General features: G+C 45.4%; 1 protein-coding gene across 1 annotated transcript in view; it reads right to left on the reverse strand.

The window, feature by feature from the left end:
* Positions 1-22,914, reverse strand: part of LOC135057147 (uncharacterized) — a 150,302-nt gene that overhangs the window by 14,856 nt on the left and 112,532 nt on the right. The window contains exon 10 of the mRNA XM_063963045.1: positions 6,376-6,820. Coding sequence (XP_063819115.1) covers positions 6,376-6,820 — 445 coding nt within the window. The remainder of the gene's footprint in view (positions 1-6,375; positions 6,821-22,914) is intronic.

Raw genomic sequence — 22,914 nt, forward strand, 5'->3', positions numbered from 1 at the left:
ATCCGGACCACTCGTAACAGTCTGAAAATTCCCAATATAAATAGACAGGAGTCCAAATGATTACTATAATTACTTGCAATTTTTCAAGTAATATGCCTCTAAGTAGAGAGCCTGAAAGGGGGCTTGTGTGGAATAAAGAGTTCCCTGTATTTCTATCTGACCTTAATTTAGGTATAATACATTCAAGTCTCCTTTCCACATTGTTACTGATTTGTTACAAAAAAGAAATGCACTTTTAATACAATACCATTTATCTGATACCCCCGTCCTGTGATTTCTCATACAGGATTATTACTTGCATGTTAACATTACCAGGCTGAGTTGTTAAAAGAAAACACACTGTGACAAATTGGACCATACAATGTTGCAGTTCCCTTTTACATTGGCACTGCACTGTAACTGTTGTAAAGTGGGACAGGTTGGTATATATAATGTGCTTGTATTCAGCTTCACAAACGTGTCACTAACAGTTTAATCCCACTGTATTGTTGATAAGGAGCCACTAAGAATAGAGAGTTACCACAGTATTTGGTAGCATATGGCTATAATTTTACACATATGCCGTGTTATTATCATGTGCCACATGTATGGTGCGGTATTTATAATATGATTAATTTCTCCTATGTATCTCACAAAGTAGAAGCAAAAGATCACTGAGACCTATATAATGAATTGTGTCTCTATTAATCGTGCAGCTGTTTCTGCACAATTGAACCACCACCAGCGTGTCTCTACAGCAGTTGTTTAGTACGAATGTAGCCTATATTGCACTGATTCACTGTGAGTGTCAGTGCGTATTATCATACAATTGTTTCTATTGTGTATATGTTTGAATCACCATTATCATATGCCCGTAGCGACTAATTGATGGTTTAATGGTGTATAGCTATCAATTCGTACATATACTGTCTCATGCACTATTGATAATATAATTAATTTCTCATGTGTTTCTCACAGAGTAAAGGCACAGGACCACTGAAACATGTATAATGTGTTATATCTGCATACATTCATGCAGCCGTGTGTAGTTTAATCAGCATATCACTGTAACAGCTGTTTAAATGTGGTCTGTACTGATTCTCCTAAATTCAATACTGTGAGTATTAGTACTTATATACATGTATTGCTTCTATTGCATGTGTGTTTAGATCGCCGTCAGCACCTCATGCAGCCGTGTGGTTGTTTAATCAGCGTATCCCTGCAACAGCTGTTTAAATGTGGTCTGTACTGATTCTCCTAAATTCAATACTGTGAGTATTAGTACTTGTATACATGTATTGCTTCTATTGCATGTGTGTTTAGATCGCCGTCAGCACCTCACTATAGCGGCTATTGATACGTATGTGGCATGTATCGTATTGGTTCACAGGGGCTCATTGCTAACGGCGTCCATACACATTTCTCCTGCTGCATATCTGTGTGGCTCTCTTAATTAATGGTTCCCTCGACTCTCTCCTTATCTAACTAAAATAGTGGTCCATCAGTACGAGTGATCCTAATCCTGTTACATATAACTATTAACTATTTTCCATTTTAACAAGTGATTTCAACATTTTGCAGTGAATATAGCAGGCAAATTCATGCCGCTCTGAAACGCCACCCAACGTGCACGTTTCACATCAGCTTCCTCAGGGCAAACACGATTGTCCTAACGAGGATGGCTATAAAGGGGAGATCAGCCAATCATTTCAAATTATCTTGTGACGTGATCGCATGCCACGTCATCTCTACCTGTGCTCATACTGACACCGTAATTCAGGATACATGGCTCCTTACACTGAACATGTTGGTACCTGATAAACAGTGATAAACGTTTGTTCAGTGTAAGGAGCCATGTATCCTGAATTACGGTGTCAGTATGAGCACAGGTAGAGATGACGTGGCATGCGATCACGTCACAAGATAATTTGAAATGATTGGCTGATCTCCCCTTTATAGCCATCCTCGTTAGGACAATCGTGTTTGCCCTGAGGAAGCTGATGTGAAACGTGCACGTTGGGTGGCGTTTCAGAGCGGCATGAATTTGCCTGCTATATTCACTGCAAAATGTTGAAATCACTTGTTAAAATGGAAAATAGTTAATAGTTATATGTAACAGGATTAGGATCACTCGTACTGATGGACCACTATTTTAGTTAGATAAGGAGAGAGTCGAGGGAACCATTAATTGAGAGCCACACAGATATGCAGCAGGAGAAATGTGTATGGACGCCGTTAGCAATGAGCCCCTGTGAACCAATACGATACATGCCACATACGTATCAATAGCCGCTATAGTGAGGTGCTGACGGCGATCTAAACACACATGCAATAGAAGCAATACATGTATACAAGTACTAATACTCACAGTATTGAATTTAGGAGAATCAGTACAGACCACATTTAAACAGCTGTTGCAGGGATACGCTGATTAAACAACCACACGGCTGCATGAGGTGCTGACGGCGATCTAAACACACATGCAATAGAAGCAATACATGTATATAAGTACTAATACTCACAGTATTGAATTTAGGAGAATCAGTACAGACCACATTTAAACAGCTGTTACAGTGATATGCTGATTAAACTACACACGGCTGCATGAATGTATGCAGATATAACACATTATACATGTTTCAGTGGTCCTGTGCCTTTACTCTGTGAGAAACACATGAGAAATTAATTATATTATCAATAGTGCATGAGACAGTATATGTACGAATTGATAGCTATACACCATTAAACCATCAATTAGTCGCTACGGGCATATGATAATGGTGATTCAAACATATACACAATAGAAACAATTGTATGATAATACGCACTGACACTCACAGTGAATCAGTGCAATATAGGCTACATTCGTACTAAACAACTGCTGTAGAGACACGCTGGTGGTGGTTCAATTGTGCAGAAACAGCTGCACGATTAATAGAGACACAATTCATTATATAGGTCTCAGTGATCTTTTGCTTCTACTTTGTGAGATACATAGGAGAAATTAATCATATTATAAATACCGCACCATACATGTGGCACATGATAATAACACGGCATATGTGTAAAATTATAGCCATATGCTACCAAATACTGTGGTAACTCTCTATTCTTAGTGGCTCCTTATCAACAATACAGTGGGATTAAACTGTTAGTGACACGTTTGTGAAGCTGAATACAAGCACATTATATATACCAACCTGTCCCACTTTACAACAGTTACAGTGCAGTGCCAATGTAAAAGGGAACTGCAACATTGTATGGTCCAATTTGTCACAGTGTGTTTTCTTTTAACAACTCAGCCTGGTAATGTTAACATGCAAGTAATAATCCTGTATGAGAAATCACAGGACGGGGGTATCAGATAAATGGTATTGTATTAAAAGTGCATTTCTTTTTTGTAACAAATCAGTAACAATGTGGAAAGGAGACTTGAATGTATTATACCTAAATTAAGGTCAGATAGAAATACAGGGAACTCTTTATTCCACACAAGCCCCCTTTCAGGCTCTCTACTTAGAGGCATATTACTTGAAAAATTGCAAGTAATTATAGTAATCATTTGGACTCCTGTCTATTTATATTGGGAATTTTCAGACTGTTACGAGTGGTCCGGATCCTTAGAATAACAATACTACCATAAATGGAAATACAACAAGTGACACACAGTGAATATTTGTAATAAGATATGACATCTCTTTATTAATAAAGTATTTTTTCACATATATTTCACATCAATTTTAATTGATTATTATTAAAAGTTAAATTTTAGATTGATTAATCTTTTTCTCCTTTTGTGCGCCAACCAAGAGACAATCTTTTCTATATTTTTTTGTGTCTCGGAAGGAATGCAAGATCTTTTTTACTGATCCCTATGTAGCGGGCTGGATTCATTTCTATGCCTGCTACATAGATTTTGGACGGGTAGCAGAGATGAGTTAGTCTCTTTCCTAGATTCTCATAACAGCTCGGACAGTCCATTGATAGTGCCGTACATTATCAACCCTATGACTGTAAACTTTTTGGATGTACGTGTCGTGCTTGATTAATAGCATTGTCAATATTTCCTTGTATCAGAAGGCTAGTAACAGGAATACCACTTTGCATGCAGGGAGTTGTCATCCCAAGCTCCTAAAATATGGATTGCCCTTCTCCCAATTCATTTGTGTTTGTCGGACGGAATCCTGATGGTTGGAATACCGACACCGGGATCCCGACCAGCAAAATCCTGACAGGGGGGCGAGCAGAACGCAGCCCCTTGCGGGCTCACTGCGCTCGCCACTAATTTATTCTCCCTCTATGGGTGTCGTGGACACCCACAGAGGGAAAATATGTCGGGATTGTACCAGTCGGGACCCCGGTGTCGGTATTCTGACCGCCGGGATCCCGTCCGGCGGGATCTTGACCTCATCCCATCTGTAGTGTTCAATCAGATGCTGTGAAACACATTGATAATATGACTGAGAAATTCCTTGAAAGGGGATATGAGTTGAAACAACTTACGTTAGCTAAAGCAAAGGTCTTAAAGATACCTAGGGTGGATTTACTTAAATCTAAGGTGAGGGCCCAGAATGTTTCTAAAATGCCCTGGAATAACAATTCTAATGTCGCTAGTGATGCTATCAGGGGCATCTGTAAAAGTCTCTGGCCTATTGTCATAACAGGTGAGGACTTAAATTTAGCAAACACTGAAGTGATGCCGTGTTACAAACGAGGTCGCAATATACGGGACTTCGTGATGAAAGCTGATGTCACCAGTAGAAATTCTGAGAATGTTGGGGTCAATTTTGGCCGTTTCAGGTGTCTGGATTGTACAGCATGCCACAGTTTAGGGGTGGGAAATAGCTTTTGCCATCCACTAAGTGGGAAGAGGTTTTACATTAGGCATCGCTTAACATGTACTATGCGCTTTGGGATATAACTGATTACATGCCCCTGCGGCCTCAGTTATGTCGGCAAGACTGACCGGAATCTTAGGGAACGGATGGCTACACATAGATATGCATCAGACAGGCTAAGGCATCTGGTCACATTTACCAACCTGTTGCAAGGCATTTTGTTTTGGCAAAACATAGCCTTGCCACACTACGATACATATTGATTGATCACATTCCCCCAAATATATGGGGTGGTGACAGATCGTCAAAACTAGTTCAGTAGCATTATTACTGTAGAATGTGATTACGGAGTATCACATATAGAAATATTACACATTAGAGCACAGTGTGTCACAGGTAATGTCACACATGGTTGCATCCAGAGATGTCTCTTGTGCTGATGTATGAGATACACCAGAGAGTGTGGGGAGGAGACTGGTCAGATCTCTGGGCTGGTAACACACAGTGACATGATGTGAGGGGAATAAGGGATGATGGCTCCTGATGTATGAGATACACCAGAGAGTGTGAGGAGGAGACTGGTCAGATCTCTGGGCTGGTAACACACAGTGACATGATGTGAGGAGAGAGCAGGAGTATAATAGGGGCTGATGGCTCCTGATGTATGATACACCAGAGAGTGTGGGGAGGAGACTGGTCAGATCTCTGGGCTGGTAACACAGTGACATGATGTGAGGAGGAGAGCAGGAGTATAATAGGGGCTGATGGCTCCTGATGTATGAGATACACCAGAGTGTGGGAAGGAGACTGGTCAGATATCTGGGCTGGTAACACATAGTGACATGATGTGAGGGGGAGAGCAGGAGTATAATAGGGGCTGATGGCTCCTGATGTATGATACACCAGAGAGTGTGGGGAGGAGACTGGTCAGATCTCTGGGCTGGTAACACACAGTGACATGATGTGAGGAGAGAGCAGGAGTATAATAGGGGCTGATGGCTCCTGATGTATGAGATACACCAGAGAGTGTGGGGAGGAGACTGGTCAGATCTCTGGGCTGGTAAGACACAGTGACATGATGTGAGGAGGAGAGCAGGAGTATAATAGGGGCTGATGGCTCCTGATGTATGATACACCAGAGAGTGTGGGGAGGAGACTGGTCAGATCTCTGGGCTGGTAACACAGTGACATGATGTGAGGAGGAGAGCAGGAGTATAATAGGGGCTGATGGCTCCTGATGTATGAGATACACCAGAGAGTGTGGGGAGGAGACTGGTCAGATATCTGGGCTGGTAACACATAGTGACATGATGTGAGGGGGAGAGCAGGAGTATAATAGGGGCTGATGGCTCCTGATGTATGAGATACACCAGAGAGTGTGGGGAGGAGACTGGTCAGATCTCTGGGCTAGTAACACACAGTGACATAGTGTGAGGGTAAGAGCAGGAGTCTTAAAAGGGCTGATGGTTCCTGAGTTCCCCCACGGAGCAGAGAATATTGTAGTGAATAAACAAGTAGAATGTGTGACTCTTTACAGTAATAAGTGTTTATTACTCACCTGTGCTGATATCTGCAGGGATTTCCTCCTCCTTACACTGCTGTTCACCCATCACATGCGTCTCCTCTCCCTCCATATCTTCTACCTTAATAACATTAACATAAATCTCTTCTTCTCCCTCTATATCTTCTGTCTTCATATCAGTCACATATGTCTCTTCTTCTCCCTCTATAGCTTCTGCCTTCATATCAGTCACATATGTCTCTTCTTCTCCCTCTATATCTTCTGCCTTCATATCAGTCACATACGTCTCTTCTTCTCCCTCTATAGCTTCTGCCTTCATATCAGTCACATATGTCTCTTCTTCTCCCTCTATATCTTCTGCCTTCATATCAGTCACATACGTCTCTTCTTTTTCCTCTATATCTTCTTCCTTATTATCAAGCACATATGCCTCTTCTTCCTCCTTAATATATTCAACCTTGAAATTAGTCAGGCCTTCATCCTAAATAACCCATGTAAACATGAATGCTTTATTAATGAAAGATTTAATTTATTCAGATTAATCTTAGACACACATCTTCTGTACAGAACATAAAGTGCAATGGTTCTCAATCATTTCCCCCCTTCAGTTCATTTGTTAAATTTGGAAATCAATAGTTTGTAATTAATGTAATTACTATTATTAAAAAATATTTAGGTGCCGTTAGATATAAAAGCAATAAACATGAGTTAAAAAAAAAAAAAAAAAAAAACAACAGGGAAAGAAGGGGAGGGCGTGGCCTAGCTACTGTAGCTAAACCTCGTCTACGCTCCTGGGATTTATCCTGCTCCGAGATGTGTTTATGGGGCCTTCCTTCACCCGGTCGACTGCGTGCAGTGCTCCCTCCACCTATGGTTTCCCCTGATGCCATCCCTGATCCATTCTTGTTGCTGTGTTTCATGTCTCCATCACACTCTATGTACGCTAATATTAATTTTTTTCAATATTAATCACACCTTCTTACATGATGTTACTTATGTCTGTGTTTATATTTTCTTTAGTGTGTTACTATATCTCTATCTTGAGAAGGTCCAGGCTGCGATGATTGGCATTCTACCCCAGTTGGGCATTTCCGCATCTCCACTCTCCACCCGTGTGCGATCTTTACTCCCCACTTGGTTTTTCATTCCATAATGCTGTTTCATTGTTTCTCTCCCATGTTCTTATATAATGTTCACAACCCCTGTCCTTTCTTTTTGCTGAGACTACTCTGAATGGCCCTACTCTTAAGGCTGAGTTGGACAAGGCAATAGATGAATATATAGCCTTAAATGATACTTCGGAATCACGAACTTGAAAGTCCATTCAACTGGGATTCCTGCGTAAGAAACCGAAACCCTGAAAACTCGCATTTTGAACGAAATAAGAGAACTAGAGGCCGCGCATAAAGCTACCTTTTGCACAAGTTCCTACGTGGAGTTAACCTGAAATTCAGATGGTGCTCCATAAGAAGACAATGTTGGATATGCATAGGTGTAAACATAGGTATTATTTACGGGGTAATAAAACAGGCGAGATGCTGGCTAGAGCTCTAAGAGCACAAAGATCCCACACTTATGTACATTCCATTTGAGCAGACGGTGGAAAAAGTGTATACACCTTCGACAAGATTGCCGAGGTCTTTAAAACTTACTATATGAACCTTTATAATTTGCGGAAAGTCTCTCCCCCTACGGATGTGAGCTCTTTTCAGGACAAGGTCAGAGATGAACTTTTATCGATACATTACCCTCAAAGATGAGGTTTCTCAATACCTAGAAGCCCCTTTTACTATCGAAGAGCTGGAGATGGCTCTTTTTTCTCTTCCCTAATGGGAAAAGTCTGGCTCCTGATGGGTTTCCTGTCAGTTATTACACAACCGTTCGGACCACCCTTACACCTCTATTTCTATAGACCTGCAATGCAGTGACAGTTGAGGACACTTTTTCTCCTCAATCTTTAAGGCTCACGTCTCACATATTCTTCAAAAAGTCAAGGACCTGACCAACTGTTTGAGCTATAGACCAATTTCTCTGCTGAATGTGGACATAAGGATTTTTGCTAAACTGCTTGCCAATTGTTTAAGCTACTTTCATCCGCGTCTGATGCATCAGGATCAGGTGGGGCTTGTAACTGGGAGAGAGGCTAAAGTCAACACAACCAAAAGCATTGACCTTATCCATCATGCACAGACAGGGAATGCCCAGGTGGTCCTGTTGTCAACAGCCGAAGAGAAAGCCTTCAACAAAGTCAATTCTCACCCTTTATAGTTCTTGGTCATGGTCATGGTCAAGGTCAACGGTGTCCTCTCCAAACCCTTTGATGTTCGGAACAGTATTAGAAAGGTGGTCCCCCTGTCCCCCTTGCTTTTACTTCTTTTTATAGAGGCTCTGGAGAGAGTGGCCAGAGCAAACAGTGACATCACAGGGATTTGGATTAGAGAGACAGATTACAAGATACCTTTGTTTGCCAATGATCATCTTGCCTCAAACTCTTATCCTTTAATCTCATACCCAGCCCTTATGGTAGAGTTTCGGAAATTTAGTGACCTTTCAAATTTTGAAATCAACTTTACTAAATCTGTGGCTTTTACCATTTCTACACCAGCACGCCTCCTTGAAAGTCTTAAGATGACTTATCCTTTCAGTTGGCACCCTTCCTGATTAGAGAAATTACTAACTTGTTTCACCTTTATCTTCTGTTTTTGTTGACCAAATTCAATTATGGTTTTCACAAGTTTTCATTGTTGGGCCTGTCCTAGTTGGGGAGACTTAACGCTGTCAAAATGAACATCCTCCCACAGGTTCTCTAACTGTTTCAGGCGCTTCCTTTATTGTTCCCTATTTCTTTTTTTCCAGGAACTGAAGAGGATGGATGGGAGATTTGTTTGGGACAATAACAGGCAGAGACTGTGCCAAGAGGTTATTATTAGATGTTGCTCCGAAGTCGGTCTCCAGCTACCGCACGTCCTTAGTTATTATTGTTCAGCACATTTGTCTTGAGTGGTCCGGATGTCCTGTGTACCTCTTCTCAAGTTATAGCCTTACATTGAGGAGCAGTCCGCTAGTGTCCCTCCCTACGCTCCTCAACAGCCTCACATTAAGGAACAGTCTTGCTAATGTCTCTCCGTATGCTCCAATGTCCCACACTTGACCCCATGCTACAATGTTGGAAAGAACTCAGCCAACTCTCCCGATATGTCTCCACTTGCCGCCATAGTGTCCAACACTGACTCCCCCCATCCCCCGGGATTCATCCAACCCAACTCCCATCTTGGTTCCCTGGTGGTGTACCCCAACTACAGCACCTGGTAACGTCCAATGAAGTTTGCTTATTTACAAATCTTCACTTAACCTTCCATCACAATCGTTCTGGATATATCTCCAACTAAGATATTTTATCCACTCCTTACCTCATTATTGATTACTTTGACCTATAATGGCATTTGAGTCCCTCTGCATAGCTAAAACCCCTCCAAAATATTTGCTCTCCACCATTTATCAACTCTACTTGGATAGCACATCCTCCTCAACCCCTGCATATACATGTGTGTGGCATGCAGAGTTAGGAACAGAGCTTTCTGATGAACAGTGGTCCCAAATATTTAGTTATACCAATTCTAACTGCTCTGTAACAGTTCTGGAAATGCAACATAAAATCCTTTCCAGTTGGTATAGATGCCCCACTAGTCTCCAGTAAATGTTCCCATCTCTTTCAGACCTTCTTTGGCATTGGGATCTTGCACCAGGTACCCACCTTCATAGTTGGTGGCACTGTTCTCTGTTGTCAAACTTCAGGAATATGGTGAGAAGACTGTTAGAAATAATTACTGGAACCCAGCTTCCGCTCACCCGAGTTTTGGATCCTCAAATAAATGGAAATGCCTCCATCTCCAGGATTAAGAAGTTACTAATCATGACATCTTATGAACACAGCCAAAGCTGTCATCCCCTGTCTCTGGAGATCCACATCCCCTCCCTCCATTTCTCAGTGGTTCAAGAGGATCGATCTCTACAAGACGATGGAGGACCTGACTGCACTGATTGTTTACATACACAGGTTTTTTTTTTTTAGAGGTATGGTATGACTGGTTGAGATTTAAGGAACAGGGGGGGGGGGACTACAGAACCCATAACATGCCTCCCTCTGGAGATACCTCCCCACCTCCACCACCCTAGACCCAGTGCAACCACAGCTTCTATCTTTTTAGTGTAAAATTCTCTCATATGACCCTCTAGGTTCCTCACAAAGGATGACAATTCCTCTCACCTCCCACTCCCTTCAGGCAGAAACCCATTCCCCTTTTCCTTTCTCTCCTACTCATCTTCCTATGATCACCACCCAACTCTCCACACCCATATTCAGACCCTTTCAACTTCTCCCTCGTCTTTTTTATTTCTATTGTTGCCTGTATGCCTGTATGTTTTTATGGTTTGATGTTTCTGTTTACCCGTTATATACTATCGCCATAGACAATACTGGTTATAATTGATCCCTTGTGCTCTCTAATACTTTCTTCTGTTCCCCACAGACAGTTCTTATACCTATGCTAGTTCTTCTTTGTATAACTTGTTTATACTTTATCAATATCGATGACAATGTGTTACTGTGATTTCCTTATTAATAAACACAGATTGCATAAAAACATAACACAATAAAACTAATTGCCCATAAATATTTCTCACATATTACAAATTATGAAAGATGTAAAAATAAGAATTTACTTACCGATAATTCTATTTCTCATAGTCCGTAGTGGATGCTGGGAACTCCGTAAGGACCATGGGGAATAGAGGCTCCGCAGGAGACTGGGCACAAAAATAAGAATTTACTTACCGATAATTCTATTTCTCATAGTCCGTAGTGGATGCTGGGGACTCCGTCAGGACCATGGGGGATAGCGGCTCCGCAGGAGACAGGGCACATCTAAAGAAAGCTTTTAGGATCACATGGTGTGTACTGGCTCCTCCCCCTATGACCCTCCTCCAAGCCTCAGTTAGGTACTGTGCCCGGACGAGCGTACACAATAAGGAAGGATCTTGAATCCCGGGTAAGACTCATACCAGCCACACCAATCACACCGTACAACTTGTGATCTGAACCCAGTTAACAGTACGATAACAAACGAAGTAGCCTCTGAAAAGATGGCTCACAACAATAATAATAACCCGATTTTTGTAACAATAACTATGTACAAGTATTGCAGACAATCCGCAGTTGGGATGGGCGCCCAGCATCCACTACGGACTATGAGAAATAGAATTATCGGTAAGTAAATTCTTATTTTCTCTAACGTCCTAGTGGATGCTGGGGACTCCGTCAGGACCATGGGGATTATACCAAAGCTCCCAAACGGGCGGGAGAGTGCGGATGACTCTGCAGCACCGAATGAGAGAACTCCAGGTCCTCCTTAGCCAGAGTATCAAATTTGTAAAATTTTACAAACGTGTTCTCCCCTGACCACGTAGCTGCTCGGCAAAGTTGTAATGCCGAGACCCCTCGGGCAGCCGCCCAAGATGAGCCCACCTTCCTTGTGGAGTGGGCCTTTACAGATTTAGGCTGTGGCAGGCCTGCCACAGAATGTGCAAGTTGGATTGTGCTACAGATCCAACGCGCAATCGTCTGCTTAGACACAGGAGCACCCATCTTGTTGGGTGCATACAATATAAACAACGAGTCAGATTTTCTGACTCCAGCTGTCCTTGAAATATATATTTTTAATGCTCTGACAACGTCCAGTAACTTGGAGTCCTCCAAGTCGCTAGTAGCCGCAGGCACCACAATAGGCTGGTTCAAGTGAAAAGCCGAAACCACCTTAGGGAGAAAATGAGGACGTGTCCGCAGTTCTGCCCTGTCCGAATGGAAAATCAGATATGGGCTTTTGTACGATAAAGCCGCCAACTCTGAAACTCTCCTGGCTGAAGCCAGGGCCAGTAGCATGGTTACTTTCCATGTAAGATACTTCAAATCTACAGATTTGAGAGGCTCAAACCAATGAGATTTGAGAAAATCCAAAACTACGTTTAGATCCCACGGTGCCACTGGGGGCACAATCGGGGGCTGTATATGTAGTACACCCTTGACAAAAGTTTGTACTTCAGGCACTGAAGCCAATTCCTTCTGGAAGAAGATTGATAAGGCCGAAATTTGAACTTTAATAGACCCCAATTTGAGGCCCATAGACAATCCTGCCTGCAGGAAATGTAAGAATCGACCCAATTGAAATTCTTCCGTTGGGGCCTTCTTGGCTTCACACCACGCAACATATTTTCTCCAAATGCGGTGATAATGTTGTGCGGTCACTTCCTTCCTAGCCTTAATCAAGGTAGGAATAACTTCCTCTGGAATGCCCTTTTCTTTTAGAATCCGGCGTTCAACCGCCATGCCGTCAAACGCAGTCGCGGTAAGTCTTGGAACATACAAGGTCCCTGCTGAAGCAGATCCCTTCTTAGAGGTAGAGGCCACGGATCCTCCGTGAGCATCTCTTGAAGTTCCGGATACCAAGTTCTTCTTGGCCAATCCGGAGCCACTAGTATTGTTCTTACTCCCCTTTTCCGAATAATTCTCAGTACCTTTGGTATGAGAGGCAGAGGAGGAAACACATACACTGACTGGTACACCCATGGTGTTACCAGAGCGTCCACAGCTATTGCCTGAGGGTCTCTTGACCTGGCGCAATATCTGTCCAGTTTTTTGTTGAGGCGAGACGCCATCATATCCACCTTTGGTTTTTCCCAACGGTTCACAATCATGTGGAAAACTTCCGGATGAAGTCCCCACTCTCCCGGGTGAAGGTCGTGTCTGCTGAGGAAGTCTGCTTCCCAGTTGTCCACTCCCGGGATGAACACTGCTGACAGTGCTATGACATGATTTTCCGCCCAGCGAAGAATCCTTGCAGCTTCTGTCATTGCTCTTCTGCTTCTCGTGCCGCCTTGTCTGTTTACGTGGGCGGCTGCCGTGATGTTGTCCGACTGGATCAACACCGGCTGACCCTGAAGCAGCGGTTTTGCCAAGCTTAGAGCATTGTATATCGCTCTTAGCTCCAGTATATTTATGTGAAGAGACGTCTCCAGGTCTGACCATACACCCTGGAAGTTTCTTCCCTGTGTGACTGCTCCCCAGCCCCGTAGGCTGGCATCCGTAGTCACCAGGACCCAGTCCTGTATGCCGAACCTGCGGCCCTCTAACAGATGGGCACTCTGCAACCACCACAGGAGAGACAACCTTGTTCTTGGTGACAGTGTTATCCGCTGATGCATGTGCAGATGCGATCCGGACCATTTGTCCAGCAGACCCCACTGAAATGTTCGTGCATGGAATCTGCCGAATGGAATTGCTTCGTAAGAAGCCACCATCTTTCCCAGGACTCTTGTGCATTGATGTACTGACACAGTTCCTGGTTTTAGGAGGTTCCTGACCAGTTCGGATAACTCCCTTGCTTTCTCCTCCGGGAGAAACACCTTTTTCTGAACCGTGTCCAGAATCATTCCCAGGAACAGCAGACGTGTTGTCGGGGTCAATTGAGATTTTGGAAGATTCAGAATCCACCCGTGTTGCTGAAGCACTACTTGGGTTAGTGCTACACCGACTTCCAGCTGTTCTCTGGACTTTGCCCTTATCAGGAGATCGTCCAAGTAAGGGATAATTAATACGCCTTTTCTTCGTAGAAGAACCATCATTTCGGTCATTACCTTGGTAAAGACCCGAGGGGCCGTGGACAAACCAAACGGCAGCGTTTGAAACTGATAATGACAGTCTTGTATCACGAACCTGAGATACCCTTGGTGTGAGGGGTAAATTGGGACATGCAGATAAGCATCTTTTATGTCCAGGGACACCATGAAGTCCCCTTCTTCCAGATTCGCTATCACTGCTCTGAGTGACTCCATCTTGAACTTGAATTTCTGTATGTACAGGTTCAAGGATTTCAGATTTAGAATAGGTCTTACCGAACCGTCCGGCTTCGGTACCACAAATAGTGTGGAATAATACCCCTTTCCCTGTTGTAGGAGGGGTACCTTGACTATCACCTGCTGAGAATACAGCTTGTGAATGGCTTCCAATACCGTCGTCCTTTCTGAGGGAGACGTTGGTAAAGCAGACTTTAGGAACCGGCGAGGGGGAGACCTTTCGAACTCCAACATGTAACCCTGAGATACTATCTGCAGGATCCACGGGTCCACCTGTGAGCGAGCCCACTGATTGCTGAAAATCTTTAGTCGACCCCCCACCGCTCCTGAGTCCGCTTGTAAAGCCCCAGCGTCATGCTGATGGCTTTGTAGAACCCGGGGCGGGCTTCTGGTCCTGGGCAGGGGCTGCTTGCTGCCCTCTCTTACCCTTTCCTCTGCCTCGCGGCAGATAAGACTGTCCTTTTGCTCGCTTGTTTTTATAGGAGCGAAAGGACTGCGGCTGAAAAGACGGTGTCTTTTTCTGTTGGGAGGGGGTCTGAGGTAAAAAAGTGGATTTGCCGGCAGTTGCCGTGGCCACCAGATCCGATAGACCGACCCCAAATAATTCCTCTCCTTTATATGGCAATACTTCCATATGCCTTTTGGAATCCGCATCACCTGACCACTGTCGCGTCCATAAACTTCTTCTGGCAGATATGGACATCGCACTTACTCTTGATGCTAGAGTACAAATATCCCTCTGAGCATCTCGCATATAAAGAAACGCATCCTTTAATTGCTCTAGAGTCAATAAAATACTGTCCCTATCCAGGGTATCAATATTTTCAGTCAGGGAATCCAACCACACTACCCCAGCACTGCACATCCAGGCTGAGGCTATTGCCGGTCGCAGTATAACACCAGTATGAGTGTATATACTTTTCAGGGTAGTTTCCAGCCTCCTATCCGCTGGATCCTTGAGGGCGGCCGTATCAGGAGACTGCAACGCCACTTGCTTTGATAAACGTGTGAGCGCCTTATCCACCCTAGGGGGTGTTTCCCAGCGCGTCCTAACCTCTGGTGGGAAAGGGTATAATGCCAATAACTTCTTAGAAATTAGCAGTTTTCTATCTGGGTTAACCCAAGCTTCATCACACACGTCATTCAATTCCTCTGATTCTGGAAAAGCTACAGGTAGTTTTTTCACCCCCCACATAATACCCCTTTTTGAGGTACCAGCAGTATCAGAGATCTGCAAAGCCTCCTTCATTGCCGTGATCATATAACGTGTGGCCCTGTTGGAAAATACGTTTGTTTCTTCACCGTCGACACTAGATTCATCTGTGTCGGTACCCGTGTCGACTGACTGAGGTAAGGGACGTTTTACAGCCCCTGACGGTGTCTGAGACGCCTGAGCCGGTACTGACTGGTTTTCCGGCCGTCTCATTTCGTCTACTGACTTTTGTAATGTACTAACATTATCACGTAATTCCATAACTAAAGCCATCCATTCCGGTGTCGACTCCCTAGGGGGTGACATCACCATTACCGGCAATTGCTCTGCCTCCACACCAACATCGTCCTCATACATGTCGACACACACGTACCGACACACAGCAGCCACACAGGGAATGCTCTAATCGAAGACAGGACCCCCTTAGCCCTTTGGGGAGACAGAGGGAGAGTTTGCCAGCACACACCAAAAGCGCTATAAATGTATATAAACAACCCTAAAAGGTGTTGTTTTTGTTGTAAGCGCTTTTAATATATAAATATCGCCAATTTATGCCCCCCTTCTCTTTGTTACCCTGTTTCTGTAGTGCAGTGCAGGGGAGAGTCCTGGGAGCCTTCCTCACAGCGGAGCTGAGCAGGAAAATGGCGCTGAGTGCTGAGGAGAATAAGCTCCGCCCCCTTTTCGGCTGGCTTTTCTCCCGGGTTTTGAGAAATCTGGCCTGGGTTAAATACATACATATAGCCTTAATGGCTATATGTGATGTATTCTTTGCCACTAAAGGTATTTAATATTGCTGCCCAGGGCGCCCCCAGCAGCGCCCTACACCCTCCGTGACTGGTCAGTGAGAAGTGTGTAGCAACAATGGCGCACAGCTGCCGTGCTGTGCGCTACCTTCATGAAGACTGAAGAGTCTTCTGCCGCCTGTTTCCGGACCTCCGATCTTCAGCATCTGTAAGGGGGGTCGGCGGCGCGGCTCCGGGACGAACCCCAGGATGACCTGTGTTCCGACTCCCTCTGAAGCTATGTCCAGTAGCCTAAGACTCCAATCCATCCTGCACGCAGGTGAGTTGAAAATCTCTCCCCTAAGTCCCTCGATGCAGTGAGCCTGTTGCCAGCAGGACTCACTGAGATTTAAAACCTAAAAAAACTTTTTCTAAGCAGCTCTTTAGGAGAGCCACCTAGATTGCACCCTGCTCGGACGGGCACAAAAACCTAACTGAGGCTTGGAGGAGGGTCATAGGGGGAGGAGCCAGTACACACCATGTGATCCTAAAAGCTTTCTTTAGATGTGCCCTGTCTCCTGCGGAGCCGCTATCCCCCATGGTCCTGACGGAGTCCCCAGCATCCACTAGGACGTTAGAGAAAAGTAAAAGCTTTAGACTAGCTGGTGTGCACTGGCTCCTCCCCCTATGACCCTCCTCCAAGCCTCAGTTAAGATACTGTGCCCGGACGAGCGTACATAATAAGGAAGGATCTTGAATCCCGGGTAAGACTCATACCAGCCACACCAATCACACCGTACAACTCGTGATCTGAACCCAGTTAACAGTATGATAACCGTAGGAGCCTCTGAAAAGATGGCTTCCAACAATAAACAACCCGATTTGTTTGTAACAATAACTATATACAAGTATTGCAGACAATCCGCACTTGGGATGGGCGCCCAGCATCCACTACGGACTATGAGAAATAGAATTATCGGTAAGTAAATTCTTATTTTCTCTGACGTCCTAGTGGATGCAGGGAACTCCGTAATGACCATGGGGATTATACCAAAGCTCCCAAACGGGCGGGAGAGTGCGGATGACTCTGCAGCACCGAATGAGAGAACTCCAGGTCCTCCTCAGCCAGGGTATCAAATTTGTAGAATTTAGCAAACGTGTTTGCCCCTGACCAAGTAGCTGCTCGGCAAAGTTGTAAAGCCGAGACCCCTCGGGCAGCCGCCCAAGATGAGCCCACCTTCCTTGTGGAATGGGCTTTTACAGATTTTGGCTGTGGCAGGCCTGCCACAGAATGTGCAAGTTGAATTGTACTACAAATCCAACGAGCAATCGTCTGCTTAGAAGCAGGAGCACCCAGCTTGTTGGGTGCATACAGTATAAACAGCGAGTCAGATTTTCTGACTCCAGCCGTCCTGGAAAATAAGAATTTACTTACCGATAATTCTATTTCTCGTAGTCCGTAGTGGATGCTGGGAACTCCGTAAGGACCATGGGGAATAGCGGCTCCGCAGGAGTCTGGGCACATCTAAAGAAAGCTTTAGGATCACCTGGTGTGCACTGGCTCCTCCCCCTATGACCCTCCTCCAAGCCTCAGTTAGGATACTGTGCCCGGACGAGCGTACACAATAAGGAAGGATTTTGAATCCCGGGTAAGACTCATACCAGCCACACCAATCACACTGTACAACTTGTGATCTGAACCCAGTTAACAGCATGATAATAGAGGAGCCTCTAGAAAAGATGGCTCACTACAGCAATAACCCGAATTTTTTGGTAACAATAATTATGTACCAGTATTGCAGACAATCCGCACTTGGGATGGGCGCCCAGCATCCACTACGGACTACGAGAAATAGAATTATCGGTAAGTAAATTCTTATTTTCTCTGACGTCCTAGTGGATGCTGGGAACTCCGTAAGGACCATGGGGATTATACCAAAGCTCCCAAACGGGCGGGAGAGTGCGGATGACTCTGCAGCACCCAATGAGAGAACTCCCGGTCCTCCTCAGCCAGGGTATCAAATTTGTAGAATTTTACAAACGTATTTGCTCCTGACCAAGTAACTGCTCGGCAAAGTTGTAAAGCCGAGACCCCTCGGGCAGCTGCCCAAGATGAGCCCACCTTCCTTGTGGAGTGGGCATTTACAGATTTTTCCGCTGTGGCAGGCCTGCCACAGAATGTGCAAGCTGAATTGTACTACAAATCCAACGAGCAATAGTCTGCTTAGAAGCAGGAGCACCCAGCTAGTTGGGTGCATACAGGATAAACAGCGAGTCAGATTTCCTGACTCCAGCCGTCCTGGAAACATATATTTTCCGGGTCCTGACAACGTCTAGCAACTTGGAGTCCTCCAAGTCCCTAGTAGCCGCAGGCACCACAATAGGTTTGGTTCAGGTGAACGCTGAAACCACCTTAGGGAGAAACTGAGGACGAGTCCTCAATTCCGCCCTGTCCGAATGGAAAATCAGATAAGGGCTTTTACAGGATAAAGCCACCAATTCTGACACGCGCCTGGCCCAGGCCAGAGCCAACAGCATGACCACTTTTTCTGTGAGATATTTTAACTCCACAGATTTAAGTGGGTCAAACCAATGTGACTTTTGGAACCCAAAAACCACCTTGAGATCCCAAAGTGCCACTGAAGGCACAAAAGGAGGCTGTATATGCAGTACCCCTTTAACAAACGTCTGAACTTCAGGGACTGAAGCTAGTTCTTTTTTGGAAGAAAATCGACAGAGCCGAAATTTGAACCTTAATGGACCCCAATTTTAGGCCCATAGATACTCCTGTTTGCAGGAAATGTAGGAATCGACCCAGTTGAATTTCCTCCGTCGAGCCTTACTGACCTCGCACCACGCAACATATTTTCGCCAAATGCGGTGATAATGTTTTGCGGTTACATCCTTCCCGGCCTTGAACAGGATAGGGATGACTTCATCCGGAATGCCTTTTTCCTTCAGGATCCGGCGTTCAACCGCCATGCCGTCAACGCAGCCGCGGCAAGTCTTGGAACAGACAAGGTCCCCGCTGAAGCAGGTCCCTTCTTAGAGGTAGAGGCCACGGATCCTCCGTGAGCATCTCTTGAAGTTCCGGTTACCAAGTCCTTCTTGGCCAATCCGGAGCCACTAATATAGTGCTTACTCCTCTCCATCTTATCAATCTCAGTACCTTGGGTATGAGAGGCAGAGGAGGGAACCCATACACTGATTGGTACACCCACGGTGTTACCAGAGCATCTACAGCTATTGCCTGAGGGTCCCTTGACCTGGCGCAATACCTGTCGAGTTTTTCCCAACGGTTTATAATCATGTGGAAGACTTCTGGGTGAAGTCCCTACTCTCCCGGGTGGAGGTCGTGCTGAGGAAATCTGCTTCCCAGTTGTCCACTCCCGGAATGAAAACTGCTGACAGTGCTATCACATGGTTTTTCGCCCAGCGAAGAATCCTTGCAGCTTCTGCCATTGCCCTCCTGCTTCTTGTGGCACCCTGTCTGTTTACGTGGGTGACTGCCGTAATGTTGCCCGACTGGATCAACACCGGCTGACCTTGAAGCAGAGGTCTTGCTAAGCTTAGAGCATTGTAAATGGCCCTTAGCTTCAGGATATTTATGTGAAGTGATGTCTCCAGGCTTGACCATAAGCCCTGGATATTCCTTCCCTGTGTGACTGCTCCCCAGCCTCGCAGGCTGGCATCCGTGGTCACCAGGACCCAGTCCTGAATGCCGAATCTGCGGCCCTCTAGAAGATGAGCACTCTGCAACCACCACAGGAGGGATACCCTTGTCCCTGGTGACAGGGTTATCCGCTGATGCATCTGAAGATGCGACCCGGACCATTTGTCCAGTAGGTTCCACTGGAAAGTCTTGCGTGGAATCTGCTGAATGGGATTGCTTCGTAGGAAGCCACCATTTTTACCCAGAACCCTTGTGCATTGATGCACTGAGACTTGGTTCGGTTTTAGGAGGTTCCTGACTAGCTCGGATAACTCCCTGGCTTTCTCCTCCGGGAGAAACACCTTCTTTCTGGACTGTGTCCTGGATCATCCCTAGGAACAGAAGACAAGTCGTCGGAACCAGCTGCGAATTTGGAATATTGAGAATCCAATCGTGCTGCCGCAACACTACCTGAGATAGCGCTACACCGATCTCCAACTGTTCCCTGGATCTTACCCTTATCAGGGAATCGTCCAAGTAAAGGATAACTAAAATTCCCTTCCTTCGAAGGAATATCATCATTTCGGTCATTACTTCAGTAAAGACACGGGGTGCCGTGGACCATCCCTACGGCAGCGTCTGAACTGATAGTGACAGTTCTGTACCATAACCTGAGATACCCTTGGTGAGAAGGGTAAATTTTGACATGAAGGTAAGCATCCTTGATGTCCCGAGACATCATGTAGTCCCCTTCTTCCAGGTTTGCAATCACTGCTCTGAGTGACTCAATTTTGAATTTGAACCTCTGTATGTAAGTGTTCAAAGATTTTAGATTTTAGATTTTAAAATCGGTCTCACCGAGCCGTCTGGCTTCGGTACCACAATAGTGTGGAATAATACCCCGTTCCCTGTTGCAGGAGGGGTACCTTAATTATCACCTGCTGGGAATACAGCTTGTGAATGGCTTCCAAAACTGCCTCCCTGTCAGCGGGAGACGTCGGTAAAACAGACTTTTGGAAACGGCGAGGGGAATACGTCTCGAATTCCAATTTGTACCCCTGAAAATATTACCTGAAGGATCCAGGGGTCTACTTGCGAGTGAGCCCACTGCGCACTGAAATTCATTGAGAACGGGCCCCCACCGTGCCTGAACTTGTAAAGCCCTAGCGTCATACTGAGGGCTTGGCAGAGGCAGAAAAGGGTTTCTGTTCCTGGGAACTGGCTGATCTCTGCAGCCATTTTCCTCTCCCTCTGTCACGTGCAGAAAAGAGGAACCCTTTTGTCCGCTTGCCAACCAGGACTGCGCCTGATAATACGGCGTCTTATTTTGAGAGGCGACCAGGGGTACATCCCCTTTTTTTAAGGCAATACTTCCAAATGCCGTTTGGAATCCGCATCACCTGACCACTTTACTGGTAGAATTGGACAACGCACTTATACTTGATGCCAGTCGGCAAATATTCCGCTGTGCATCATGCATATATATAAATGCATCTTTTAATTGCTCTATAGGCAATAATATACTGTCCTTATCTAGGATATCAATATTTCCAGTCAGGGAATCCGACCACGCCAACCCAGCACTGCACATCCAGGCTGAGGCGATTGCTGGTCGCAGTATAACACCAGTATGTGTGTAAATACCTTTTAGGATACCCTCCTGCTTTCTATCAGCAGGATCCTTAAGGGCGGCCATCTCAGGAGAGGATAGAGCCCTTGTTCTTACAAGCGTGTGAGCGCCTTATCCCCCCTAGGGGGTGTTTCCCAACGCACCCTAACCTCTGGCGGGAAAAGGTATACTGCCAATAACTTTTTAGAAATTATCAATTGTTATCGGGGGGAAACCCACGCATCATCACACACCTCATTTTATTTCTCAGATTCAGGAAAACTACAGGAAGTTTTTCCTCACCAAACATAATACCCCTTTTTTGGTGGTATTCATATTATCAGAAAAGTGTAAACATTTTCCATTGCCTCAATCATGCAATGTGTGGCCCTATTGGAAATCACGGTTGTCTCTTCACCGTCGACACAGGAGTCAGTATCCGTGTCGGCGTCTGTATCTGAGGTAACGGCCGCTTTAGAGCCCCTGTATGAGACGTCTGGACATGCACAAGCTGAGTAGCCGGCTGTCTCATGTCAACCACTGTCTTTAATAGAAAGCTGACACTGTCACGCAATTTCAACAGTACATCCACTCAGGTGTCGACCCCCTAGGGGGTGACAACACTATTTTAGACACTCTACTCCGTCTCCACATCATTTTTCTCCTCATACATGTCGACACAAACGTACCGACACACAGCACACACACACAGGGAATGCTCTGATAGAGGACAGGACCCCACTAGCCCTTTGGGGAGACAGAGGGAGAGTTTGCCAGCACACACCAGAGCGCTATATATATACAGGGATAACCTTATATAAGTGTTTTTCCCTTTATAGCTGCTGTATTGTTTATACTGCGCCTAATTTGGGCCCCCCTCTCTTTTTTAACCCCTTTCTGTAGTGTAGTGACTGCAGGGGAGAGCCAGGGAGCTTCCCTCCAACTGAGCTGTGAGGGAAAATGGCGCCAGTGTGCTGAGGAGATAGGCTCCGCCCCTTTCTCGGCGTCCTTATCATCCGTTTTTCTGTATGTTTTGGCAGGGGTTAAATGCATCCATATAGCCCAGGAGTTATATGTGATGCATTTATTTTAGCCATATAAGGTTTTTATCGATTTATTGCGTCTCAGGGCGCTGCCCCCCCAGCGCCCTGCACCCTCAGTGACCGGAGTGTGAAGTGTGCTGAGAGCAATGGCGCACAGCTGCGGTGCTGTGCGCTACCTTATCTGAAGACAGGATCGTCTTCTGCCGCCGATTTTCCGGACCTCTTCGCTCTTCTGGCTCTGTAAGGGGGCCGGCGGCGCGGCTCCGGGACCCATCCAGGCTGAACCTGTGATCGTCCCTCTGGAGCTAATGTCCAGTAGCCAAGAAGCCCAATCCACTCTGCACGCAGGTGAGTTCGCTTCTTCTCCCCTTAGTCCCTCGATGCAGTGAGCCTGTTGCCAGCAGGTCTCACTGAAAATAATAAACCTA

Source organism: Pseudophryne corroboree, chromosome 3 (genome assembly GCF_028390025.1).
Source record: "Pseudophryne corroboree isolate aPseCor3 chromosome 3, aPseCor3.hap2, whole genome shotgun sequence".
NCBI classification, from domain to species: domain Eukaryota; kingdom Metazoa; phylum Chordata; class Amphibia; order Anura; family Myobatrachidae; genus Pseudophryne; species Pseudophryne corroboree.